Source organism: Leptosomus discolor, chromosome 2 (assembly GCF_034619465.1).
Source record: "Leptosomus discolor isolate bLepDis1 chromosome 2, bLepDis1.hap2, whole genome shotgun sequence".
Taxonomy (NCBI): Eukaryota; Metazoa; Chordata; class Aves; order Leptosomiformes; family Leptosomidae; genus Leptosomus; species Leptosomus discolor.
In genome coordinates, this window is record NC_141392.1 from 57,309,504 (window position 1) to 57,332,086 (window position 22,583).

At 39.4% G+C, this 22,583-nt stretch overlaps 1 protein-coding gene across 1 annotated transcript in view; it reads right to left on the reverse strand.

The window, feature by feature from the left end:
* RGS17 (regulator of G protein signaling 17) overlaps positions 1–15,547 on the reverse strand; it is a 28,908-nt gene extending 13,361 nt beyond the window's left edge. Inside the window, exon 1 of the mRNA XM_009958935.2 lies at positions 15,429–15,547. Coding sequence (XP_009957237.1) covers positions 15,429–15,547 — 119 coding nt within the window. The remainder of the gene's footprint in view (positions 1–15,428) is intronic.
* Positions 15,548–22,583: the final 7,036 nt, after the last annotated feature.

The window sequence follows — 22,583 nt, forward strand, 5'->3', positions numbered from 1 at the left end:
GTAGACTGACACAGGAAAGCAGTCTGTTGGGGAAAAGCCAACAATTGCCATAAGGCTATAATCAGCCTACTTGGCAGTGTCCACTGAAACTATAAACTCCTTTCAAAAAGTCCAGGTACCTGTGGTGCAAAGTTTCCGGAGCGCCAGAGTTACATTTGCCTTAGGTGAAAGATGGTGTAAGAGACATTATAATCCAAATGGTTTTTAAAAGGAAGAAACAAACAAGGATAGACTCCAGCTTGGACTCAGCTCTTTTACAGTGAAAAAAATATATGTTTGCAAGGAGAATTTTTTCACTTGAAGTCTGATTCTGCAAGCCTTACCTCATGTAAGAAAAAACCCCAAACAAATATTTTGGGGTTTTTTGTTTTTTAAATAATGCAAGTGTTTGCAAGGTTAGCATCCTGTAGATTTTGTATTACAGCTAAAAACCTTTCAGTATTTCAAAGCTTCATATGGGGGAAGAAATGTGGAGTTACAAACCTTCTAGCTCTTTGTTCAGCTTACACTGTGGTCTCATCATTTTGACCTGTAACCATAAAAGCCGCAGTGATAACTGGCCCTTTTTTTTTCTCCCATAGGTCACAAAAAGTAAAATAAAAATGAAACAAATGATAAAAATTGATGCTTTGTCTCTTCCAATATTATAAAACATTCGATCTATACTTTTCCAATTTTCCTTGGTGGTATTTTCCCCCTTCAATTCAGTTTGCTGTGTTCTACTGTGCTGTACTTCAGATTTTTTCCCTTTTTTCCATCTCTTTGTTTGAAGAGCATACAGCTGAGAAACAGTCTGTAACAGACGGTTGGGCACTTGTGTGTGCCGTGAATGTGCTTTCAACTGAAAAGCTTAGTGTCTGCTCAGGATCCAGTAATAGTAAATGCAAGCAGACTTCTGGCTCCCATATGCACCTTTCTGCATACCGTAAAAACTGTGGGCCAACGAGCAGCTCAAGGTGGAAATTTTCTGGTCTGATTTTTGCTACCCCGGATGGGTGCAGACACTGTTTCACAGGCCCTCCCACTGGGGTTTTATAGAGAATGCAGCTGACTGGAACCGAGTTTTTTTCCCGCACAGATTTGACAGTTAAAGCTAATTTACTTCTGAATTGGATTTTCCACAAAATAGTGTTTGTGGAAAAGTTTAAGATTAATGACGTTTCATAATTTGTTTTGATGGTTTTAAAATTCTCATTACATTTTAAACTGAAATAATCAATTGTCTTGGTTTTATTCATTCTTAGTAACCATTATTCTAACTAGTCTTTTGTAAGTCATTCTAGTTAATGTAATCAAAATGAAATCTTGTGCTCAACTTTAAAAAACTCTTTACAAAAATCACATTCTGTCACAGTAGATGTTTTTCCCACTAAGCTTTCTGATTACAAGAAAGGAGATTTTCTAATAAGAAAACAGTTCATCAGGAAATCCAGCAGATATAACTCTTAACATCATGATACCTGGAGTTTATTAGAACCTCATCTCTCAGAGTCCTGCAAACAGTTAGCAGCCTCACCTTTCATTCAGAATCACGTTTATGCTAAGAACTGTGGAGAGAAGCTCGAAGAGCAATGCCTTACAGCATCAAAACCCTAAAGCACAGCAAAATCTGCATTTGTTTTTTGAGTTATTTTGGAGTATCCTCACTTCCCTAAATCAGTCGTGAGATTTCTAGAAGTGTGTTGTTGACGATATGGGTGTGGAGTGTGTGGGCATCAGAGTAAAAAGATGTGATCAAACCCGCAGTGCCTGCATAGAGGTATCCTGGCCTGTACACTGTCGTATTTCCGACACCTACGCTGTAGCAGAAATCCAGACGTGACTGAAGGAATTGCTGACAATTCTCCTGCCTTTGTTCCATAGTGCTGCTCTTGCAGAGCTATTTAGACTTTTCTGTGTGAAGGAACAGCTTTTAGCCCTGTGAGATACTTGAGAGTTTAGAAGGAAATACACTTAAAAACATTATGGATGAACAGGGTCCTACCTTTCTTCCTTGTGAAAACCTGGACTAAGGTCTGTGAATTGTTTTGTTCAAATACTTATGATAAGGCCAGCTCATCATTGTTCAGAGTTGTGAACTTCCCCGTGAAAATTAAGAAACTCAGTTCATCTGAGACTGTATGTTTCTGCCATACTTTGAAGGTGGTGGGGGAGCAGGCTGAATTTCTTACTGCTTTTCGATTCCAGTGCTTTCTTAATACTGTGCTGGATTCAGCATAATTGGTCAAAGTCATTACAGATTCAACTATAAACCATAAAAGAAAAAGGAGATTGATGGAAATTGAGGTTTAAGCTATCTGGAGCATCTCAGGCTATTAAGATCTAGTCAGTTAAGACATTTTGCTCTGTCTTGATAGTCTTACTTATATTATGCTACTACTCAGCTTGAGTAAAAGCAGCATTGAACCCAAGTGATCTAGTGCTTAAGAGTATAATCATCCCTTTGTTAATGGGAAGTATTGGCCAAGATTTTGGAGTTTATGTAAGATCATTATATAAGGTTATTAAATTGCATCCCACATGCCACTGTGAAGGTAGATCATCCTTACTGAACTATGAATGCTAAGCTAAAGTAAGTCATAGAGGGATGTGCTCAGTAAAGCAAGTGCCTAAAAAGATTTTAGCAAATCTGCAGTGTTACACTCTATTCCCTTTCCTATATACTTTACAATTTAAAATGGAATAGATCTAAAATCTGGTAACCTTTTCTGTTCATAAGGGACAGTTGAACTAATAGTCTCTTTTTAAAGCCAGGAGTTATATTCTGCTGCTGTATTTTCCATAAATGTTGAATTCAGTATACATTTGGCAGACAAGCTTTCAAATTTGTCCAAACTCTGCATTTTTCTTTTGGACCCCGTGAAGTATTTGAAAGCAAAGCCTTGTAGAATCAAAAATCCACATGTCAATACATCTTCCATCATAGATTACTATTTGCAATGTGGTCTTTGATGTAATTTTTATACTGATTCTTTCTTCTTTCAGAAAATGTTCAGAAGTGGACTGGTAGTGGAAAAACTAACCTGCTAGAAACCCCCTGACAAAAGGGACATTCTTCTAAGAAATCCACAAATATATCCAGAAATGTTTTTCAAACATTTAAGATCTGAGTTTAGTCTTTGCCAAGCTGAACACAGAATCACAGAAACACAGAATCACAGAAACACAGAATCACAGAATTGTTGAGGTTGGAAGGGACAATGCCCTGGAGGTCATCTTGTCCACCCCCTGCTCAAGCCGAGCCACCTAAAGCAGGCTGCTTAGGATTATCCAGATGGGTTTTGAATATCTCCGAGGATGGAGACTCCACAGACTTTCTGGGAGTCCTGTGCCAGTGCTTGGTCACCCTCACAGTAAAAAAGTGTTTCCTGATGTTCAGAGGGAACCTCCTGTGTTTCAGTCTGTGCCCATTGCCTCTGATCCTTTCTCTGGGCACCACTGAGAAGAGCCTGGGTTCATCCTCTTTGCACCCTCCCTTCAGGTATTTATACACATTGATAAGACCAGCCTGTGCCTTCTCCAGGCTGAACAGTCCCAGCTCTCCCAGCCTCTCTTCATACATTAGATGCTGCAGACCCTTCCTCATCCCTGTGGTCCTTTGTTAGACTCTCTCCAGGTCTCTTGTACTGAAGAGCCCAGAACTGGACACAGTACTCCAGGTGTGCCCACCAGTGCCACAACCAACACATTTACTACAATCATATTTAAAGAAAGACTGCGATTGAAGAATATTTTTGGAGGCTACTTAAAAAAAATGTAATAATATTTACACTTCAGGATGACTTCAGGGTGAAGGAGGGAAATGCTATCAAGGTCAATGCAGGCTAAAAGGTATGTGAAAGGAGACTGGTCCTTTTAATGGACAGCCTTGCTGAACTTGCTTTTCCTCCTCTGTTCTTGTGTGACTGGTTTAAACTACCTAGCTCCAGATGTTGCAGCTCAGCAAGCATCCAAAGGCAGATGGAAACTAACAGTGTGCACTGCACTTGAACTTCTGAAATAGAGGACAGTATCTCCCTCAAACTAGACACTAAGCAAAAGCTGGAACTGTGCAAGAGAGGAAAGAACTAGTGATTTAAAGCAATCTGACTTTCCTAAACTCTCCTTTTTCTCAGATGTGTTTTGTTCTTCTGAAAATCTGTAAGAAAATATGCTTTCTACTGGATTCTACATTAATTTCACATAATGATAGCCACACCAGAAACTATCACAACTTTTGGAAACTTTTAGTCCTTTCTAGGATAAATTTTTGAGATTTTTGTTCTCAGATCTGGAATGTAATTTCTCTATAGGTAAGAAAACCCTGGCTTGCCAAAGTTTGCTTGCCAATGATTCCAAATTGAGTTACTCTAGCTTTGTTTCGTTTCTGTAGAGCTTGTTCCTGCTTTAGGCAAAATTCAACTCAAGAGTGTATTTCTCTTGTCAGGTCACCCAACAGATCACTAGTCTGGCTGTCAGCTTCATTCTTTCCTTCAGAACATTACAATTCATATTCCATCTTGTACAATGGATACATCTAATTACTAGACAATCTGCAGTGTCCTTACTCCTGGCTACAGCTATTTTGCAAGCAATTCCTTCATATATTTGAGACAATTAAAAGTGGCAGTTGTCTAGTATTCAAAGAAATAGGAATTGTCTTCTTTGGAAGGGTAGCTAGATGAATAAAATCCCTCCAATCCATTAGCAAGCAAGCTTAATGGTCTCAATTAATTCTGATAAATGGGCCCAGTCTCAGTTTCTGTAGTGGCTTTTTTTATTATTCTTGGTTTGCAGAGATGAAAATAGCAGCAAAGGTAAAGAATTGAGCATGACTAGGGTCATTCCTTTGATTCCATAGGTTTAGTTGCAGTTTCCAAATGGGAAAAGATGCCTGGGAACATTCATACTAAATTCACATTTTTTTCTTTTCATAAGGTGTTATAAAGTTCTTAAAGAGGGATTTATGTATTTGTAAAGTATAATTCCTACCATGATGTTTATGAACACTCATACATATGAAATTAGCCTGGACCAGGCTGAAAAACTAAACTAGTTTACGCTTATCCCCATTAGAATCAAGTAAGACAGGGGATCTTCTGCTTAACATCTGTACAACTAACAAACAGGATTGAGAACGGCCATGCCAATCTGTGTATAGTACAGGCATCTGTTTTGATGGATATTAACTGCTGGTTTGTAGATTCTCTGTTAGACAAAGCCCTGAGCTGGGAAGCACTTTCAACATGGATGTCAACAGAAATTGAAGATATCCATTGCTCCATAATGAGTGCTCAGTGGCTGCCGGTATCAGGCCCCCAATCAGCTACTTCAGAAGAGCCAGAGTTGTCATCTAGACAAATTTATGTGCTATGAAATTATTCAGGGTGACTAGACAAGATTCACATCTCCTTTGCCTTTCTGCCTCATATAATGAATGTCTGACCCACTTTTCTAGTGAGAGGATCTCCATCTTATAAGTGTTATGTACTAGGGATGCAGACTCATTTCCATGATACATTCTCTCATTTTTTCTCTTAAAAGTGCTAGACATTTATTCCTGTTTTAACTGACATTTTAAACCGATTTGGAATGATACATGGTTAAAAAATAAACCTTTGTAAGATGGAAATTTTGCTGCTAACAGATTTAAATAGTCTAATTTTTTTTTCCTTTTTGGCTTGGAACTGCAGACTGAGCTTGTTTTTGCAGATAAAAAGGGCTGGGAGAGTTCTCTGTCCTGAGGCTGACTGTCACCATGCAGCACCAGTTCATACCCAAAACAAGGTTTCTGCACCTGCAACAGGTCATTGCTTGAGACTGTGCACTTTGGCACTGTCCAGTACTCTGCCAGGGAGTTAACACTTGCTAAAAGTTTAACTGTACAGCTGATTGCTTCAGCCCATATCAGACCTTGGCCCTGCTTAGTTTACTACTATAGACACAGCCAGTGCATTTAATTTGGATAAGATTTTGTTGTTGTTGTAGTTGCATGTTAAATATTTAAGTTTTTATTATACTCCATGATGAATAAAGTTTGGAGGATTTGCAAGGATGCCTTAGTGCCTTTAAAATGACACCATCTATCAACATGCCTTACTTCAGCTTGTATTTTGATCTCAGACGCATTTTGACCTTTCACACACTTCTCCATTTCTGTGGTTTTCCACAGACTCCTGAGTTAATGCATCTTTGTATAAATACATAATTTTCAAATTTGCAATAAGGAAACAAAAAAACCCAGCCCAAACCCTGTGCGGGGAGATTTCAAAGGCTCTGAACGCCTAACAGCTGAAAATCACAGCAGAAACCGAACTCGGGTATCCTCAGCACTCTTGGTTTTTTGGGTTTTTTTTTTGTGGGTTTTTTTGTGTTTTTTTTTCCCACAGCAACAGTCAAGCTGTGCGCTAGTGACAGAAAATCTGTCATGACATTACGGATCTTCCTTCAGCCACTGTTCCGCAGACACTAAGCTGAATAGCATTTTGGCACAGGCAGGTGGGAAACGGGCATGAGTGGTGAGGGAGAGCCAAGATGCTGATGGTCTGAAGCAATCCATCTCTTAAACAGCCTCTGAGGAGACATCAAGCTGCTTTACCCCAGTGGAGGTGATTCTGCCATTGCTTTCTCTCCCTCTAGTCTCCTCAAGAGCAGCTGTCCCTGAATACACTCTGTGTGCTGTGCCAGGGCAGAATCAAGATCATTTTCTAAAGTTAACTAGATTTAGTTTGCTATCTCCTTCTAAGGAGCTACTGTCAGCATCTTATGCACGGCTGAATTAGAATGAGCCTTGTGTAATCCCAAATCTCCTCTGAGCTTGTATTTATTCTTCAATTTAGGAGGATTGCAGTGCTGATTTTTTTTTATTTTTTGCATTCCAATTTTCTTCACAGAATTGTTTGCTTGAAATAGGACTATTTTCTGCAGTTAGACTGATGAGGGTTTCTTGTCTTAGTAGTAGTATACACATAGGAATCCATGTGTTTGGTTCAGAAACATTTATCAAAAATTTGCTAATAAATTATGTTTATGTTCTACCCATTCTCTAACCTGCTTGTGCTATCACAGGTGGTTAAAACGTCAGTAAATAAATGAGCCTCCACTGTTCCTCAAAATGAACTTTCAAAGTTTAAAATATCAAGGAAAAAATCCTAATACTAGGAAAGCTTGGCCCAGAGAGCCCAGGACTGGTTTTGATGTTTATGAGGATTCTACCACTCACTTGTGATCAAAGTTAACAGAGCGGCTGCATAAGAAGCGATTCCTCCACTCTTCACATTAGACTTCTATTTTATTATGGGGAGGAACAAGTTTACTTCAGACCTTTGAAAATGGAAACATTTATCAGTTTACTTGCAGTTTGACTCAGTTTACAGCATTAAAGGTTTTCTCAAGCCAGCGTTCTTGGTTGAAAATTAATTTAAAATTATTTATATATGCTGAATATCTGTGTAGTGTCTTGTGCATCTTTATGCTTCCACCATGCTTTCATGGTAGGCCAGCAGTGCCTTAGTGACTACCCCTTTGCAGACACTTGCCAAAATAAATGTAGTGTGTAGCTTACAGCGTTCTCCTAGAGAACTGCATGATTTTGATTTACTTTGCACGTCCCACAAAGCAATGACCTGCACCAAAGCTGCTTCTGCATGGCAAATGACCTGTGGAAACCTATTGCTGCTGTAAGAGCTGGTGGTTCACAGTTCCTGCCCCTGCTCCAAGGCTGCACCGGGCCTTGGAGGTAGGTGGCAGGGGGCTGAGAAGAAGAAAGGATGGAAGAGCTTGGAAATAGGGACTTCTGGGCTGCTTTTTGATAAGGGGGGATGAGATGTATTTGATTAATTTAGAACAGGGCTCCACAGTGACCAAGGTAGGCTCTCATGAGATTTAACAGGTTAACTTTAAGCTTCCTTTAGTTGTTTTTACATTAAATTTTGCTTTTTGTAAATTTGGTTTCTAGAGTCCTTTTGGTTTGGCAGTAACATTTTGATTTCCTGCATTTGCACCTTACTCTTTAGAAGCAGATGCAGGAAAAAAATATGGAGAAGTAGTTCACTGTAGTTGGTACACCCAAGACTTCATCTAGCATATCTTTGCAACTTGTGGCATCATTTATGTAGAAGAAATGTGCTCCCCTCTTTCGAATGGTAGAGTTTCACATCTGCTTCACAGGGAGGTGCAGGAAGTGGTCAAAGCGGCCTTTACTTGCCACCTCTGGAGGTCTGGGATAAGCCACATATTGAATCACATCTGAGGTATATCTGTGTTCTGGCTCAAGGAGAGAGCAGACTTCCAGGAAATATTAGGCTAACATTGACAGTCTGGCCCAGTGTCACAGAAGGGCACAAGCCCAGAGGTTGGCAATGGGCTGTGATGCCCTGAGAGAGTTGTGTAAACAAGCATGCACAGAGCCACCTGTCCCTAGCCTGCCCTGAGGACACACACATCCATAAAACTCCAGCAAAGTCACTTTCTCTGTCTGAATTATAAAGCAGAGTGAGCCTTTTAAACACCATACCCATTAGGAAGACATCATTCTTCCCTCCGATTTTTTTAACTTTAAAGATCATACCTTTCTTTCTCTTTAAAGGGAAAATAAATGCTTTACTTGCTATTATTTAATAAGTACTGTTACAAAAGTATGAAAAAAATACTTGACAAGCTGTTTATTGTTAGAGTGTCTTCTGCTTATTTTTTCGAATGCTGAGAATTTGAATTTCTTATTTTAAGTAGCTCAGGGAACCTTGAGAGGCCCATTTCTGAGGACTAAGTATTTAAATCCTTACCCCACACTCACCCCATGGTGCATTCCAGTGACAACAGGAATGTCTGCCAGGCAGCTTTCTCTCATGGCATAAGCACTGAGGATATGTGGACTTAAAGACAAGGTGATTTAAGCCTGATTTTCCAGAATATCATATTCGGTAGCTTGTGTGACAGGTCATACAATGGATTTTATCCAGCTTTAAATTCTACCTGTCAGAAGAATTGGTGCTTCTTTCCTAAGAAAGCACCAGTGCTGCCCATTGCACTGTGATGAGACAGAGGATACTGTCCCATAGATGCACAAAGCATAAGTTCCCATGCTAGCTAAGCCTACTATCCCTCAGAATAGATGATTCTCCAGCAAAGAGAGGGAATGTTTTAATCTTTCACCCCTGCAACAGCAAATGATAAAAACGTACAGAACATCTTTTCCCATTAAATATTTTTAAAAATATCATCTTCTGTTTCAGTAAAATAGAGTACATTAGCCTGTACTTCTGTAGTCTGCACTAAGATACAATAATTCTCAATGCACTTTTCCATATTTGCTTTTCTCAGGTGTGATGTTATGAAAAGGCAAAATGCAGAGAGTTGAATATATCTGTTTCAGATGTGTTGTCCTATGTGCTCAGGGAGGAAAAGAAGAATTAAAAATTAGGTTTGTAACAAAAAAATAAAATTGAAAGCCAAAAATATTTTTCAAAATGAATGCTTTTGTTTCGAAGATAATATTATCTTTCTGAAATCTTTAACAAAATCCTGGAGCCTGAGTGACCCTGTAGTCTACTCCTAGTATAAAATTTCTGCTGCAGACAGGCATGGGAAACAATATAGATTTTAATTTTTTTCCACATATTTATTGCATTAAATTGTTTTTTGTTTCCATCCTTTCTTTGCTTCTGTCTCCTTCAAACTTTCTAACATGGTTAAATAGGATAAAGCAGACTCAACTATGACCCCAGGGGCTTATCTTGTGTAGAGTCATGCAAAGTTTAGACACAATTTTTCGATGGCAAACTAACATTGAATATGCCAGACAAAAAATATTCATCTCAAAGTACCAGAGAGGTGAGATGTGCAAACCCAAAAATTTTGGTTTGTTTTTTCCATTTAGATTACCATGCACAATATCTGTTTGTCAGGAGGAGGAAAAATGCTGAACCCCATAGAGAGAAAATACTAACATAATTTAAAATTGTCCTTAGGACTGTATCTGTCATCTCATATTCATGGCACAAGTGTCAGAAATATCTTCTTGGTCCAAGTCAACTTTGAACCCATGCAAAAAAATGTTCCCTTTAATAAAGAAAAATATTTGTGTAACAAAGTCATCAGGAAGAAGTTTCAGATGTAACTCACAGCAGTCATAGGGAAGTTGTAAGAACTGGAGGAGAGAAGTTTCTTGCCAAGAGCAACTCTTGTTTACTGCCAAGTTGGCAAATACCCTATCTTCCATGGCATCTCTTGGGTGTGGGAAACTAGTCATGGAAGGGTCACAAGAAATCAAATGGCAGGCATAGCTTTTATACAGGGCTCAGATCAGAGCTGCTGGACATGTAAGTCCCCTTCCCTCTTCCACAAGAGTCTTCAGCAGTTGTTTTAATGGTTCACTTTAAGGTAAAGCCTTCCGGCTTGCCAGCTTGAATCAAGCTACAGAATCAAGTGAAGTAGCGTGATTATCTTCACTTATCCCCTTTTCATGTCCCCCAGACTCCTGTACTGCCAAGGTCTCTTGCAGGGCAGATGTTAGATGCCTTCTGAGCCTTCTGTGCTAGGTAAAAGGAGAGGGATTATCAGGCATCAGAGTGTCACACAGCTTTAAAATTCACTGAGCACATTATATAAAAGGAGGAAAGGACAAAAAGATATGACTCCTGCTCTGGGTGGGAGACGAAAGAATAAAACCAGCAGAATAGCCAACCTGCCTGTGGTAGCATCTTGAGAGGTTTTTTTGAAGAATGTGATTTACAAGTGTTTGCAAGAGAACGACTGGCTTCATGTCTGCTCAGGAAGCTGGAGTATGGATTGCTAAAAAAGGTTGGGGAGGTGAAAGAGTAGACTTCTACCATTATCTTGCCAAGGTGAGCTCAAAACTAAAGCCATAGCACTAAATACTAAATGCACAGCTTTCTGGAGAAAGTGTAATTGAGGAAATTATAGACTGTCATGTTAGGAGTCTTACTGCAAATTTTGCAACTCTCAGGCTACCACCTTAGGAAGGAAGCCTTTTCTTCTGTCCTCTGTGGGAATGGTGTTTTGTGGAAGCTTAAGACACAGGGTGAGATTCAGTTCAGCACCTTAGGTACCTGACAGGTATTTATCTGTTGGATACTGCAGTGAGACAGTTTTCCTGAAGTAAGCATTGTCTGTATCTGGTCAGTGGAGAGAGGAAGGTTCTACAGAAGATCTCCAGAGGGGTATATCTGCCTCTGTGGTAAGATTCCTGCTGGTTTTCCAGTTGGGAACTTCAGAAGCACTTTATTTTCTCCACTGAGGAGGACTGCTTCCTTCACTACTGATGCTCAGGCACCAGTTCAGGGCTTAAGTTAGTTGGGCAATATCCTGACCGTACCTATTAAAATAAAATGGCTATCTTAAGGAGCCTGTTTATCTCCATCTTTTCCAGTCTGAGCAAACCTTGGTAATCAGCCCTGCTTTGTCCTCGTAAACTGAGCCTATACTTGTACTGTACTGCCAATCATCAGTGCCAATAGATGTACCAGGTCTGGCTGGGATGGACTTAGTTTCCTTCATAGCAGCCCATATGGTGCCATGTTTTGGATTTGTGACCACAACAGTGTTGATAACACATCAGTGTGTTGGCTGTTGCTGAACAGCATCAAGGATTTCTCTGTTTCTCACTCTGCCCCCTCAGTGAGGAGGCTGGGGGTGCACAAGAAGTTGGGGGGGACACAGCCGGGACAGCTGACCCCGACTGGCCAAAGGGATAGTCCACATCGTATGACATCACGCTCAGCAATAAAAGCTGGTGAAGAAGGAGAAATGAGGGAGGTTCAGAGTTGTAGCGTCTGTCTTCCTAAGTAACTGTTATGCATGACGGAGCCCTGCTTTCCTGGGGATGGCTGAACACCTGCCTGACGATGGGAAGTAGTGAACGAACTCCTTATTCTGCTGTACTTGTGTACACAGCTCTGCCTTATCTACTAAACTGTCTTTATCTCAACCCACGAATTTGGTCACTTTCACCCTTCTGATTCTCTTCCCCATCCTGCTGGGCAGGAGCGAGCGAGCGGCTGCATGGGGCTGAGCTGCCTACAGGGTTATCCCACAACAATGGAGAAGTACTCCAAAAACTACCTTTAAGAATGAATTATTAGAGGGAAAAAAGAAGTTTGTCCTAAGATATACTGAATAATTTTTGGATCTAACTTTTTGCTGTTAACAAGTCTCTATTAGGCAAGGTACTATTTCCCCAAACAAAGGTGTGAATATTTGCCTATGTTGTTATGCAAACAGAAGACTTAATGCCTATTCTGATTTTTAACACAGGGCGGAACAGAAGAAAACAAACATCACATGATTCACAAAAGTTATTTTTATAATTCTAATCATTTGTTTGGATATATGAACTATGAAACTAACACTTCAAACAGATAAAAGTGAAAGCTTCTTACTAAAAGCTGCACATACCCCCCCCCCCATTGGTTTTTTTTTATGAATGGTGAGGAAGTTTGGGCACTAAGAGGTTAGTGATATAAGAGCTGTCCTCAGTCACACAGGCTGATGGAAAAGCAGAACAAAAATCTCCTAATCTTGATAATGACAGTTAAAGCATTGTCATCACCATTAATGAATCCAGCAACATTTCCAATCAGGTATCTCTTGAGAAATTCACATTACTCAAATACAAAGACCTGTGGAACTAGGGAAAGCATACAATTACATTAGGTCCAGAGAACCTGTTACAATCATCGATTAGTCTTACCTATTACAGAGAACTACCCTAGAGAATTACCTACCTAGAATCCCCTATGTAATAAGTGACAGGTAAAGGTTTTTATGTTTGGGTGTTTTTTTTAATTATTTTGGTAGTTTTTTAGGGTACACAACTGAAGCAAGAACAGTAATCTATACTCTACCTGGACAATTCAAATGTACCAAACAAATTTGGCACCAGAATTAATTCCTTCATTTTAAACTGAGCTTCTGAAACATTTCATATTGCCTTTTTCAAAGTTTTGTCCCATCTCTTCTCTAGTGGAGTTTCCTCTAAGGAATCACAGAAGATAGAGCTGGAAGAGACTTGTTATATCATCTGTTCTACCTTTTTGATTTTAGAAAATGCAAGTGATGTCACTATTCCCTTTGACTCATTCTTTGACTTAATCCTGAAAACTACCTTAAGTTGACAGGATTTCTCCATGCTTAGTCTAATCTACTTTATCAAAAAAAAAACCCTCGACCCCTGAAAAAACCCAAAAGACAGGATAATAACATCAAAACCAATTATTAAAGGAGCTAAAGGGACATCCTACATGTAAAGCAATAATTGCTCTAATTTAGATTTAATATGCATAAGCTGTTCAAATGTATAATGGTATTGCATTCTAAGGAGTGGAGGCACTCCAAGGGTCACAAAGCTCATGAAAGCTTCAAAATAAAGTATAGTTGTCAAATAAGACTTCTTGAGCCATAGCATGCTTGAAAAATAAAATCAGTTGTCTTTAAGTTTTAGAAATTAGGTTGATACTTCTATGGCCATTCATGTTCCAGTATGCAAGGCAAAAGCCAATCCTAGCTGTACGTGCACAATGATGGGCCTTATTTCCATTCAGTAAAGAGATGTTGTAGTCATGGTGCATAATTCTATGAAAACATCATCTCAGGGGTTGTTAAAAAGCAAGCAGAGTGCTAGGAATTAATAATAAAAAATCAAAAGCAAACACAAAACTTGGTGCACCCATGTCTTGACTACTGCAACAGATCTAGTCACACATCTCAGACAGGAGACAGTAGAACAGGAAAGGTACATAGAGAGACACAAAAGGATAAACCATGGTCTGGGTCAGTTTCTGTATCACAGAGATTAAAATAAAGAAGACTATGGAAGAAAAGGCAGCTAAAGTGGGGTATGAGAGAGTTCTATAAAATCTTGATCATCCTGGGAACAATTATTAACTGTTCTTCACAACCATAGGAACAAGGTGGCATCAAATGAAATTAACACCTTGTAGGTTAAAACAATTAAAAGGGAATAACAGTGCACAGAGTGCCCAGGTCCGTTGTAGAATTTATTGCTATGGGAAAGTTTGGATGCCAAAAGTTTAGATGAGTTCAGGAAGTCGCTTCAGAAAATGGTTTGACAAATTAATGAAATAAAATTCCGTCAAGGGCCATAAAACACATAGAAATAACCTCTGGGCCAGAAAGTCCCTAAGTTGCAGACTGCCAGAAGTTGTGAGGAGTTTTGCTGTGGGTAGGTTGAGGAGGTGCATGTCCACTTGTGTTATCCTTTCCTTGTGGCATCTGCCACAGGTCACTTCCTGAAATAGGATACTGAGCTAAATGAACCTCTGGTCTGTAACAGTACAGTTAATCTTACATTGCACCCTTGTCACAAAGCAGAGATAACAGTGGCAAAACATCCTCCCTTTTCTTCCCATTTAATACACTTCCACCTCTTTGCTGTGTGGATTGAACACATTGCAAAGTAACTTCACAAAAGCACCAGCTCTCGCTCATTCTTGCTCCAGATATCCTCTGCCTCCAGGTGAAATTGGAAGTAACAGCCAAGGTCCACCCTGGCACTGCTTTCAGGACGTGGCATCTTGGAAAAAGCTGTCCCGTTTGTCGCCTGGTGCATACATGCTGGTATGTATTTTTAAATATACTGAGGGTCAAATAGCCTCAGATTTTAGATTGGGGCCAGACAACTGCTTCAAGTGGAAGTAACACAGACACACAGAGGAATAGTCACTCCAAAAAGACTGAACTGTGTATGTAACAGGATGCACAGGCTCCGAACAGTACTGCATGTCAATTGCTTTGTATTTCAACACTAACTGTGTTCACGAAAATAAGAAATAAAGACCTGATGCATCTTGAGACACTGAGAATTGAAAGCTATTTCTGAAACTGGCTTTAATTGTTTAGCTTTCCAAGTGAACTCTGTTTAGGAAGAGACAAGCAGCCACAGTTTTTGAGCCTTTTTTCCACTAAAATTACACCACACCAGTTAAAAGATGAAGTGGAATTTAAGGCTTGTGCTTTCAGACTTACAGAATATATATTATTCAACAACTAAGTAGTAAACCAGATCACCATATATTCACATTTATGACCATCTCCCTTTTACCCTCCTGAAAGCAGAGAACTGCAATATCAAAAGTACAAGCAGGAAAAAAAATGTTTTGAATGTAAATTATAAAATGTTCAGTATCAAGTCTCTCATTCATACATAGTAGTTTTACAACTGAAATTTCCTCATTTAGTTACGGTTTAAGTAGGGTAAATATAGCTTGAATTTACTATTTTCTCCTCTTCCCCCTCACAAGATATCCAATCAAATCAGGGAATTGTTTAATCAAATTTTTAAGTGAAATGTTGAATTGTGCCTCTTGGCAGCAATCGTTTTCCAGAAGTTTGCATGTTCCCAGTGCTTGGCACTTTCCATTCTCATCGTTTACCTGTGGTGGATATGGAACCAAATATACTACAGAACATACCATGAACAGCTGCAGCAACAGCACCAACAAAAGCAACATGTGTTGTTGGGCCTTTGGTTTCCAGGTGCTTGAGACACAGCTGATGTTCCTTCATTTTGTGACTGCTGCCTCTTTCTCATTTCAGCTACTTCAGTGCCCAAGTGGCTATAAGAACACAGACATAAGAGATGTACAGAATTACTACAGATCGTCATAAAGTACATTCACATTTCTACAGCAATCTCTGATTCTACTGATTCTCACAGCTTGTGGCAACAAAAGCACATGGCCATCAACTGTGCTGGCCAAGTAATAGTTCTATTGTGTTAAAAGCAATTTCCAGAAGACCACATTTTACTGACACACTTACGCTACTGTGCAGCTGATTCACATCTATTCTTATCGCTTTGGCTGGACTAAAAGGACTGTTTATTACCCTTTTGAACAGCAAGCTACACAGCTTGTGTAGCACTTGGTAGAGACTGAGTTGTTCCTTACCATATGACTATCACAGCTCTTTCCATTGTACTAAAAATACAGCAGGATGGTTATGCACTACAAACATGAGCTGGAAACTGATCTTTTTTACTTTTTAACGTCTCTGGTCAGTGCTAGACCAATGACATTGATACAAGTGATATTATATCACAAGGACTGATAGCTATCTGCTAAGAGCCAAGATTATTATGTGTCATAACTGTGAGGTTTGCTACTTAAGATTTATTCTCTGTAAATAAAAAGAATAATAAATATGTATTTCCAAAATACTTTTCCAACTTTGGGACTATTTTCTGGACACAGAAGATTTTCTCTTGCTCATTGCCAGTCTTTCCTAGGTTTTATTAGGTCAAGATATTTTTCTTTCCAGTGACTTGCAATATGCAGCTGGAAGTAATATTCCATGCATTACTTTTCCAAAGAAGTTAAAACTTTTATTCCTATGTTATGTTATTTAGGAAGGTTTAGATGTCAGGATCCTTCTAATGGTTCACATCTTTGTACAACAAATATAAGTTTCCCAAACTAATGGCTATTACAAGCATATATATGATATACATATATATTACAAGCATATATCTATGATATAAATCAGAATAAATTTAGTACTTTTGCCTTTGAAAAAGTACAAACAGATTATTGTGGGGAGAAGCCCAGTTTAAAACAGAAGTAAGTAGAAGATGGCCTGGTGTGAGCAGCTTGCGCTGTGCTCCACACCCCCGGGAGCGCTGAGGAAAGGCAGGCTCTTGTTGGTTTGCCACCTGGATACATCATGCACAGACAACCGAGAGATGTGCTGCTCTGTCTACATGCGTTCAAGCAGCAGCTGTGAGAGTTTGCATTTATGTAGTTGCTAAACCTCCTGAAGTTCTTCTGTAATAGTGTCCTTATAGACGGTTTACACACAGCAACATGTAGCAAGGACACTGAGCTTCAGAACTTGAACTCACGCTGCAAAACTCAAGGTTGGTGGTTATTACAGCTTCTTGCATAGCTAACTTTTCCATATACACTGTCAATGAGTAGAATCAAGTAACGTCTGAAGTGTTTGGTCAAATTAAACACTGAAGAAGCATTTAACTACCTGTAGTGAGAGCACTTGCTTATGCTATTGATACTACATCTTATGGTTTATAGCTGCTGAACTCTTGAAGATTAAAATGAAATACTAAAAAAACCCACACCATTTTTTAATCAAATGCAAACATGTGTTGTTAACAAGGGATACTTTGACATAATTGAAAAACTGCCCATATTTTTACGATAGGTGGGATGGAAAGGAAAAGTGTTGCAGCACAACATGTGGTTCACACAGTGAAGTGACAGTGCGGAGTCACTTTCACCAAATTACAGTGCTGAACTTCTGCTGATTGCGCATGATGCAGTTAAACTATTTCACAGATAGCTGTGTCATGCTGTGAATCGTACTTGCTTCAGCAAGTGCAATGACTATGCTTAAAGGAAGTAAAGCCAGATATTTTCACAGGGAACATTTGTTTCTTGTAGGAAAGAGAGATTCTAGAAACATTTGTATAAACCCACAAAATTTATTAGTTTTAGAAACAAGTGAAATTACCCATATTTAGGTATTTGTAGGGCTGTAATCTTGGAATGAAAACATCCCATGCATTCCACCTGTATACCTAAAGTCATGCATTTCTTACACAACTTTAGCTATATATATAAAATGTAATATGGCTAGAATCTGTTGCTCTATAAATACAAGGGAGCAGGATGAAGGTTATCCATTCAGACAGGATGACAGTTGGTGATTTTCCTGTAGTTTCACAATAACTTTTAACACAGCACAAGCTGCTGCTGCCACTGAAATAAATCTCTCTCCCTTTTCTCCTGCAGAGATCACAGTCACTCATTCCCTCACCTGAGCTGTCACCTTCTCTGTGCTAGCAGCAGCATTTGTGCAGGTACTTGGTGAACTGGATAAAAGAGTAGGTGTGATTTTAAATTAATCCAGAGGGGAAAGAAAAAAAAAATAAATAAATTTTGACTTGGTTCAAGACAGAGTCTCATTCAGCTTGTGAAGGTGCACTTGGGTCAGGGCAAGGGAGGAAACAGAACATCAGGCAGGCGAAGGGAGCGTGGGGACCACTTCCTTTCGTCCCTGCTTGCACTAGCAGGAAGCAATGGTGAAACAGATGGGAGTTATGCAGCTGCAGAAAGGTAAAATCTGCAACTGTAATTCCCAACATGCAGTACAGGGCATGTCCGGGGGGCAGAGTCAGAAGTGTGGTTCCACAGGAATGGTTGACATCCTCAACCCTGCCCAGTAACCTCTACCACTGAAAATTCTCCAGACTTCACCTTTCAGTATGGACTGCCACGGCCAACTGTTTTGGAGGTTTGCAAGTCTGGCAGTACATGGTAGCAACAGGGGTTGTGAGGAAACATGGGTCTTCATTGTAGAGCATTTCAGGAGGTACGGTGTCCTCCAAGGCTGCTCAAAGCCCACAGGCTAGCCAGTCTTTAGAGTGGGACTGCTTCATTTGCTGTGCTTTGACTCTGCTCTGGAGTATGGGGAGGACATGACCCTTCCTGACCGTGTGTTACTTGGAGGAGGAAGAGGGCAGTCCTTGATTGCAGGTACAGTTATATTTATTTATTTAAGCTCTATTTGAAAGGGAAAAAAAAAGGGAAAGGAAAAAACCCCAACCCCCACGAAATCCTATGTACTTACATCCAGGGATAGTTTGCATTCTAGCCCAAATACAGGATGTTTGGCTACTTGATAAAACATTAATTATAATGCTAGGAAAGTGCTGAAATGGGATATATTTTGAAATGGGTTGATAACATGGATACTGTGTAGTGGGACTATCCTTAGCTTCCAAATATAATGGGCAAAGATCTTACTGGCACAGTGGGACAGAGCTGTATTTAATCCATTTCAGATTCTGTCTTTTCCACAGCTGATGTTGGTGTTCGCTCTGAACCTTTCTGCATCTGACAATGCAAACTGTTATTTAGCTTGGCGTGACTGGCACGCTGATCAATAAAAGCGCAAGGCTGAAAATCCAAGCAATGGGACAGGGTTCTCACTGAATACACGAACCATGTTCACTCATCTGGCTTAACCACTGGCTGAAGTCAAAGTTATCAGACCTTTTCTTCTGCTTGTGTCACATTCTCTCGGAGAGCTTCTAAGCTGAAGTCTATAAGAAATATGAAAACTCCACACCATGATGCAAAACAATAATACGTTTAATGAGGATGAAGTAGGATAGGTGGTAACTCTATTTCCATGCTTATTTTGGTTGGATTTTGTCTTTCATGTATTTGCAAATACCAGATGTCATCTACGCAAGACTGTAATTGATTCCATTACATTATTTAGGATGCAGGAGCAGGAATATCTTAATTCTTAGCTATCTTTAGAGACTGAACTCTAGGTTTATATTTGGTGACTTGGCCCAAGGCATGAAAAAGAAATTTAGAATCTTTAATTCAGCAAGTCGGTCCGATGAGATAAATAGTTTTTCTATAATTAAGGGTGAAGGTTAGTACATAACTGTGAAGGAGCAGAATATTGTGAACTGATATTGAGCAGACCTTCTAGGATAGTGGTACAAATTGCACATACTGTCTCCAAGATCTCAGTTTGCCTTTTAGCTTTTTCAACATTTTCATTCTTCCTGAGACCCTCTAGCTTGGCAAAAGTACTGGGGAAGGTGGGCCTCCATCCAATGAAATAATTTTTCTCCTTGATCCTCTATATGATCTCTCAGACCATTACAACACAGGTATAAGTTTCTTTTGCCAGTTTTGCATCTGGTTCTTTGCCTCCATTTGGTGGCATGGTTTACTAACAGTGTGATGATTTCCATTTGTGCTGACAGGAAATAGGAATAGTATTCTGGTTTGCTTGACTGACTCATTCTCTTGGGGGTGGGTAGGTATTAAGGCCCTCTGAGCAATCCCATAATCATGAAGGATTTCATTTTGCAGAACATCTGGTGTCTCTACTCTGCAGCTGAGGAAAGGAACCCAAGGGTATAGCAACTGTTTATTATACAAGTTACGAGACAGGTAGTTCATATAAGCCGCAGAGCAAGAAAGTCTGTGAAACCCTGTGTGTATCTTCAATCTTGCAGTGCTAGAGGAATACGAAAACTAAGAAAACCTTAGAAATTTGGAGTAAGGCTTCCTGTCAGTTTTGTAACCAATGGCACAAGGATCTATTTCTATGTTTAGACGGTGTAATTACCACTTATTCCACTGGGTACTCAGGGGTAATTATTACAGAAATCCCCTTGTGCACAGAGCAGTATCTTGGGAAGAGAGCTCAAAAAGGAATAACCGACGGAAGAATCATCCAGTTTACTACATTTAGACCTGGGCAGCCCTATTGAATACCGACTACAGTAATTTCAAATTCCACAGAGTGCCTCTAGAAGATGAAAAGAAGGTAATTTCTGAACAGTTGCACCTCCCTGACTCTCCACTTCCTGCAGGACTTGTGCTAAGGTTTTAGAGTGTTCTCCACAGAAATTCCCAAGGTGTTGGATATGGCACAAAACACAGGCTGCATTATTTCAGTGATTTCAGTGGCTCTACAGATGTCTATCCCCTGATGAAGCAAGAACAAGCTTTTGGGTTTTTGTTTCCACCACTCCCCACTCCCACTCCCGGCGTCAAAAGCCTGTTGTTACGGCCCCACAAATTATCTGAACTTTTGGCTCTGTCCCATCCAGCCCCCTCTGCTCATTTTGGGGCTTCCCCTTGCACATGACCCTCCTGTAAGCATTTCTGTCCTCCTCTCAGAATTGAGAGGGCATTCCCCTGAGAAGCTCATGTGCTCAGAAGTCATAGAAACAGCTTGAAACTACATTAGGGATTGAGAATTTTTTATCGTATCTTCTGGAGCCATTCCCTAATGGCTGTTTTGAAAGAGAGATACCATACAAGTGTGTGGATAAACACACATCATCATTTCATACAGCAGGGAAGTGGCATTTTGTCTTTTGTTGCAGGTAGGGTACATAATGGCTTAGAGTTTAGGACAGAATTGGAGCAGAATCAGCTAGAGAAATCTGTCTTTTTTCAAACTTCTGCAATAGGCAAAAAAGATCAACTTGCATCAGAAAGGAGCAGTCAATGACTTAAGGATATTGAGGGTGATCTACCTTTCAGGCAAGAAACTTAGCCCTTAAAATACTTTTTTTTTTTCGGGGTGATCTATCACGTCAGCTCCTCTGCATTGCTTTGCTTCCTTTAACTTTGCCAATAAAGAACCAAAACCTCAGCTGTGTACCTTACATAAATTCAAACCTTATAACAGCTTACACTACCCCCAGATGTGACTGTTGATCTCTTAACCATACTTCACGTTTTCACTGTCTTAACTGGCATTCACTTACTACACAGATTCCTAAAAAGAATTGGTTTTAAGTTTAGGGATGTTGAAAGCATTCAAGCCTTAAGCATTAAGGTAAACACTATCGATTTAAGACCCCATTCAGGCTTCAATGTAAGAAATAAACATACACTGAAGAAAGCTTTGTATACTGTGGATTCAAGACTTCCAACTATCATTTTAGATTTTCCACATATTTGGAATTTCTCAACATTTATAAGAAGAGTTACATTAATCCTTCCTTGAATTTTTTTAATGAGTTGTTTGGTCATAATTGGAGAGTTCTTTACAGAGTTTTGATTGGTTGCTTGGGTTTTAGTTTCCTGAAACTGTCAATGGGAGAGTGACAGAGATAGCCCTGTAACACTATTTTTTTCAAAGGATTTAGGTGCCTTATTGAAACTTTAATATATAAGATAACTTTTTTAACTCCAAACACTAAGCAAAAACCCTCAGAGAATGCCATAATCTGTTACTTCTAATGATCTGTGATATGCTATCTGTTTTAAAGCCATAGTTTTTTTAAGGACAGACATACAAGCATACCAGAACGGTGCAACATAGCTTGGATGCACCTGCCAGTTAAATAATCTCACAGATGCATGTGCCGCTCTTGCCATGCAAAGACAGCCCTAACACAACACCGATTTTACTTGTGCTGTCTTCATTCAACTAGAGGACTGTGTTAAGGGTACCACAAGCTAAATGAAGACAGACCGAGAGATTTTATCAGATGTCTCTGAGCTATGAAGAATTCCACTCAATGCTGAGTGAATAGGGAAACCAAAACAGCAGAGCCATGGGCATCCTTTTAAGTGATGCTGACCACTTAATACAGTCTTCATAGAGCAATGGCATTCATACTAGTCACTCTGCTCAAGAGAAACCTTGACATGGGTACATACTCTTTTCTGTCCTGAAAGCCATTCAGTATTTCAAAAATAAATTAATGTAAAGTAATAGAGAAGAATAAGTCTACCAGAAGAAGAAGTGTAATTGAGTTACCCTGGGCTCCATTTACTTATTTCAATGTATCTGTAGTCTAATATAGAACAATTAGAAGCTATTGGCAACAATGGAACCCTGATTGTACCTTAATTGATTTAAATATAGCCTACATGGAAAATTTCAATTAATTGCAGCAGTATGGAAAGTTTAAAATGTTTGCATTTTTAGGAATTTGTGTTTTGGAAGGAAAGATCAATGCAAAAGGCAATTTCTAAAAACTATTTGGTTAACAGTGGTCATATTAGAATTTGAATTATAACTCCAAATTTTAACAGATTTGCTTTCCCGAGTTCTTCAAA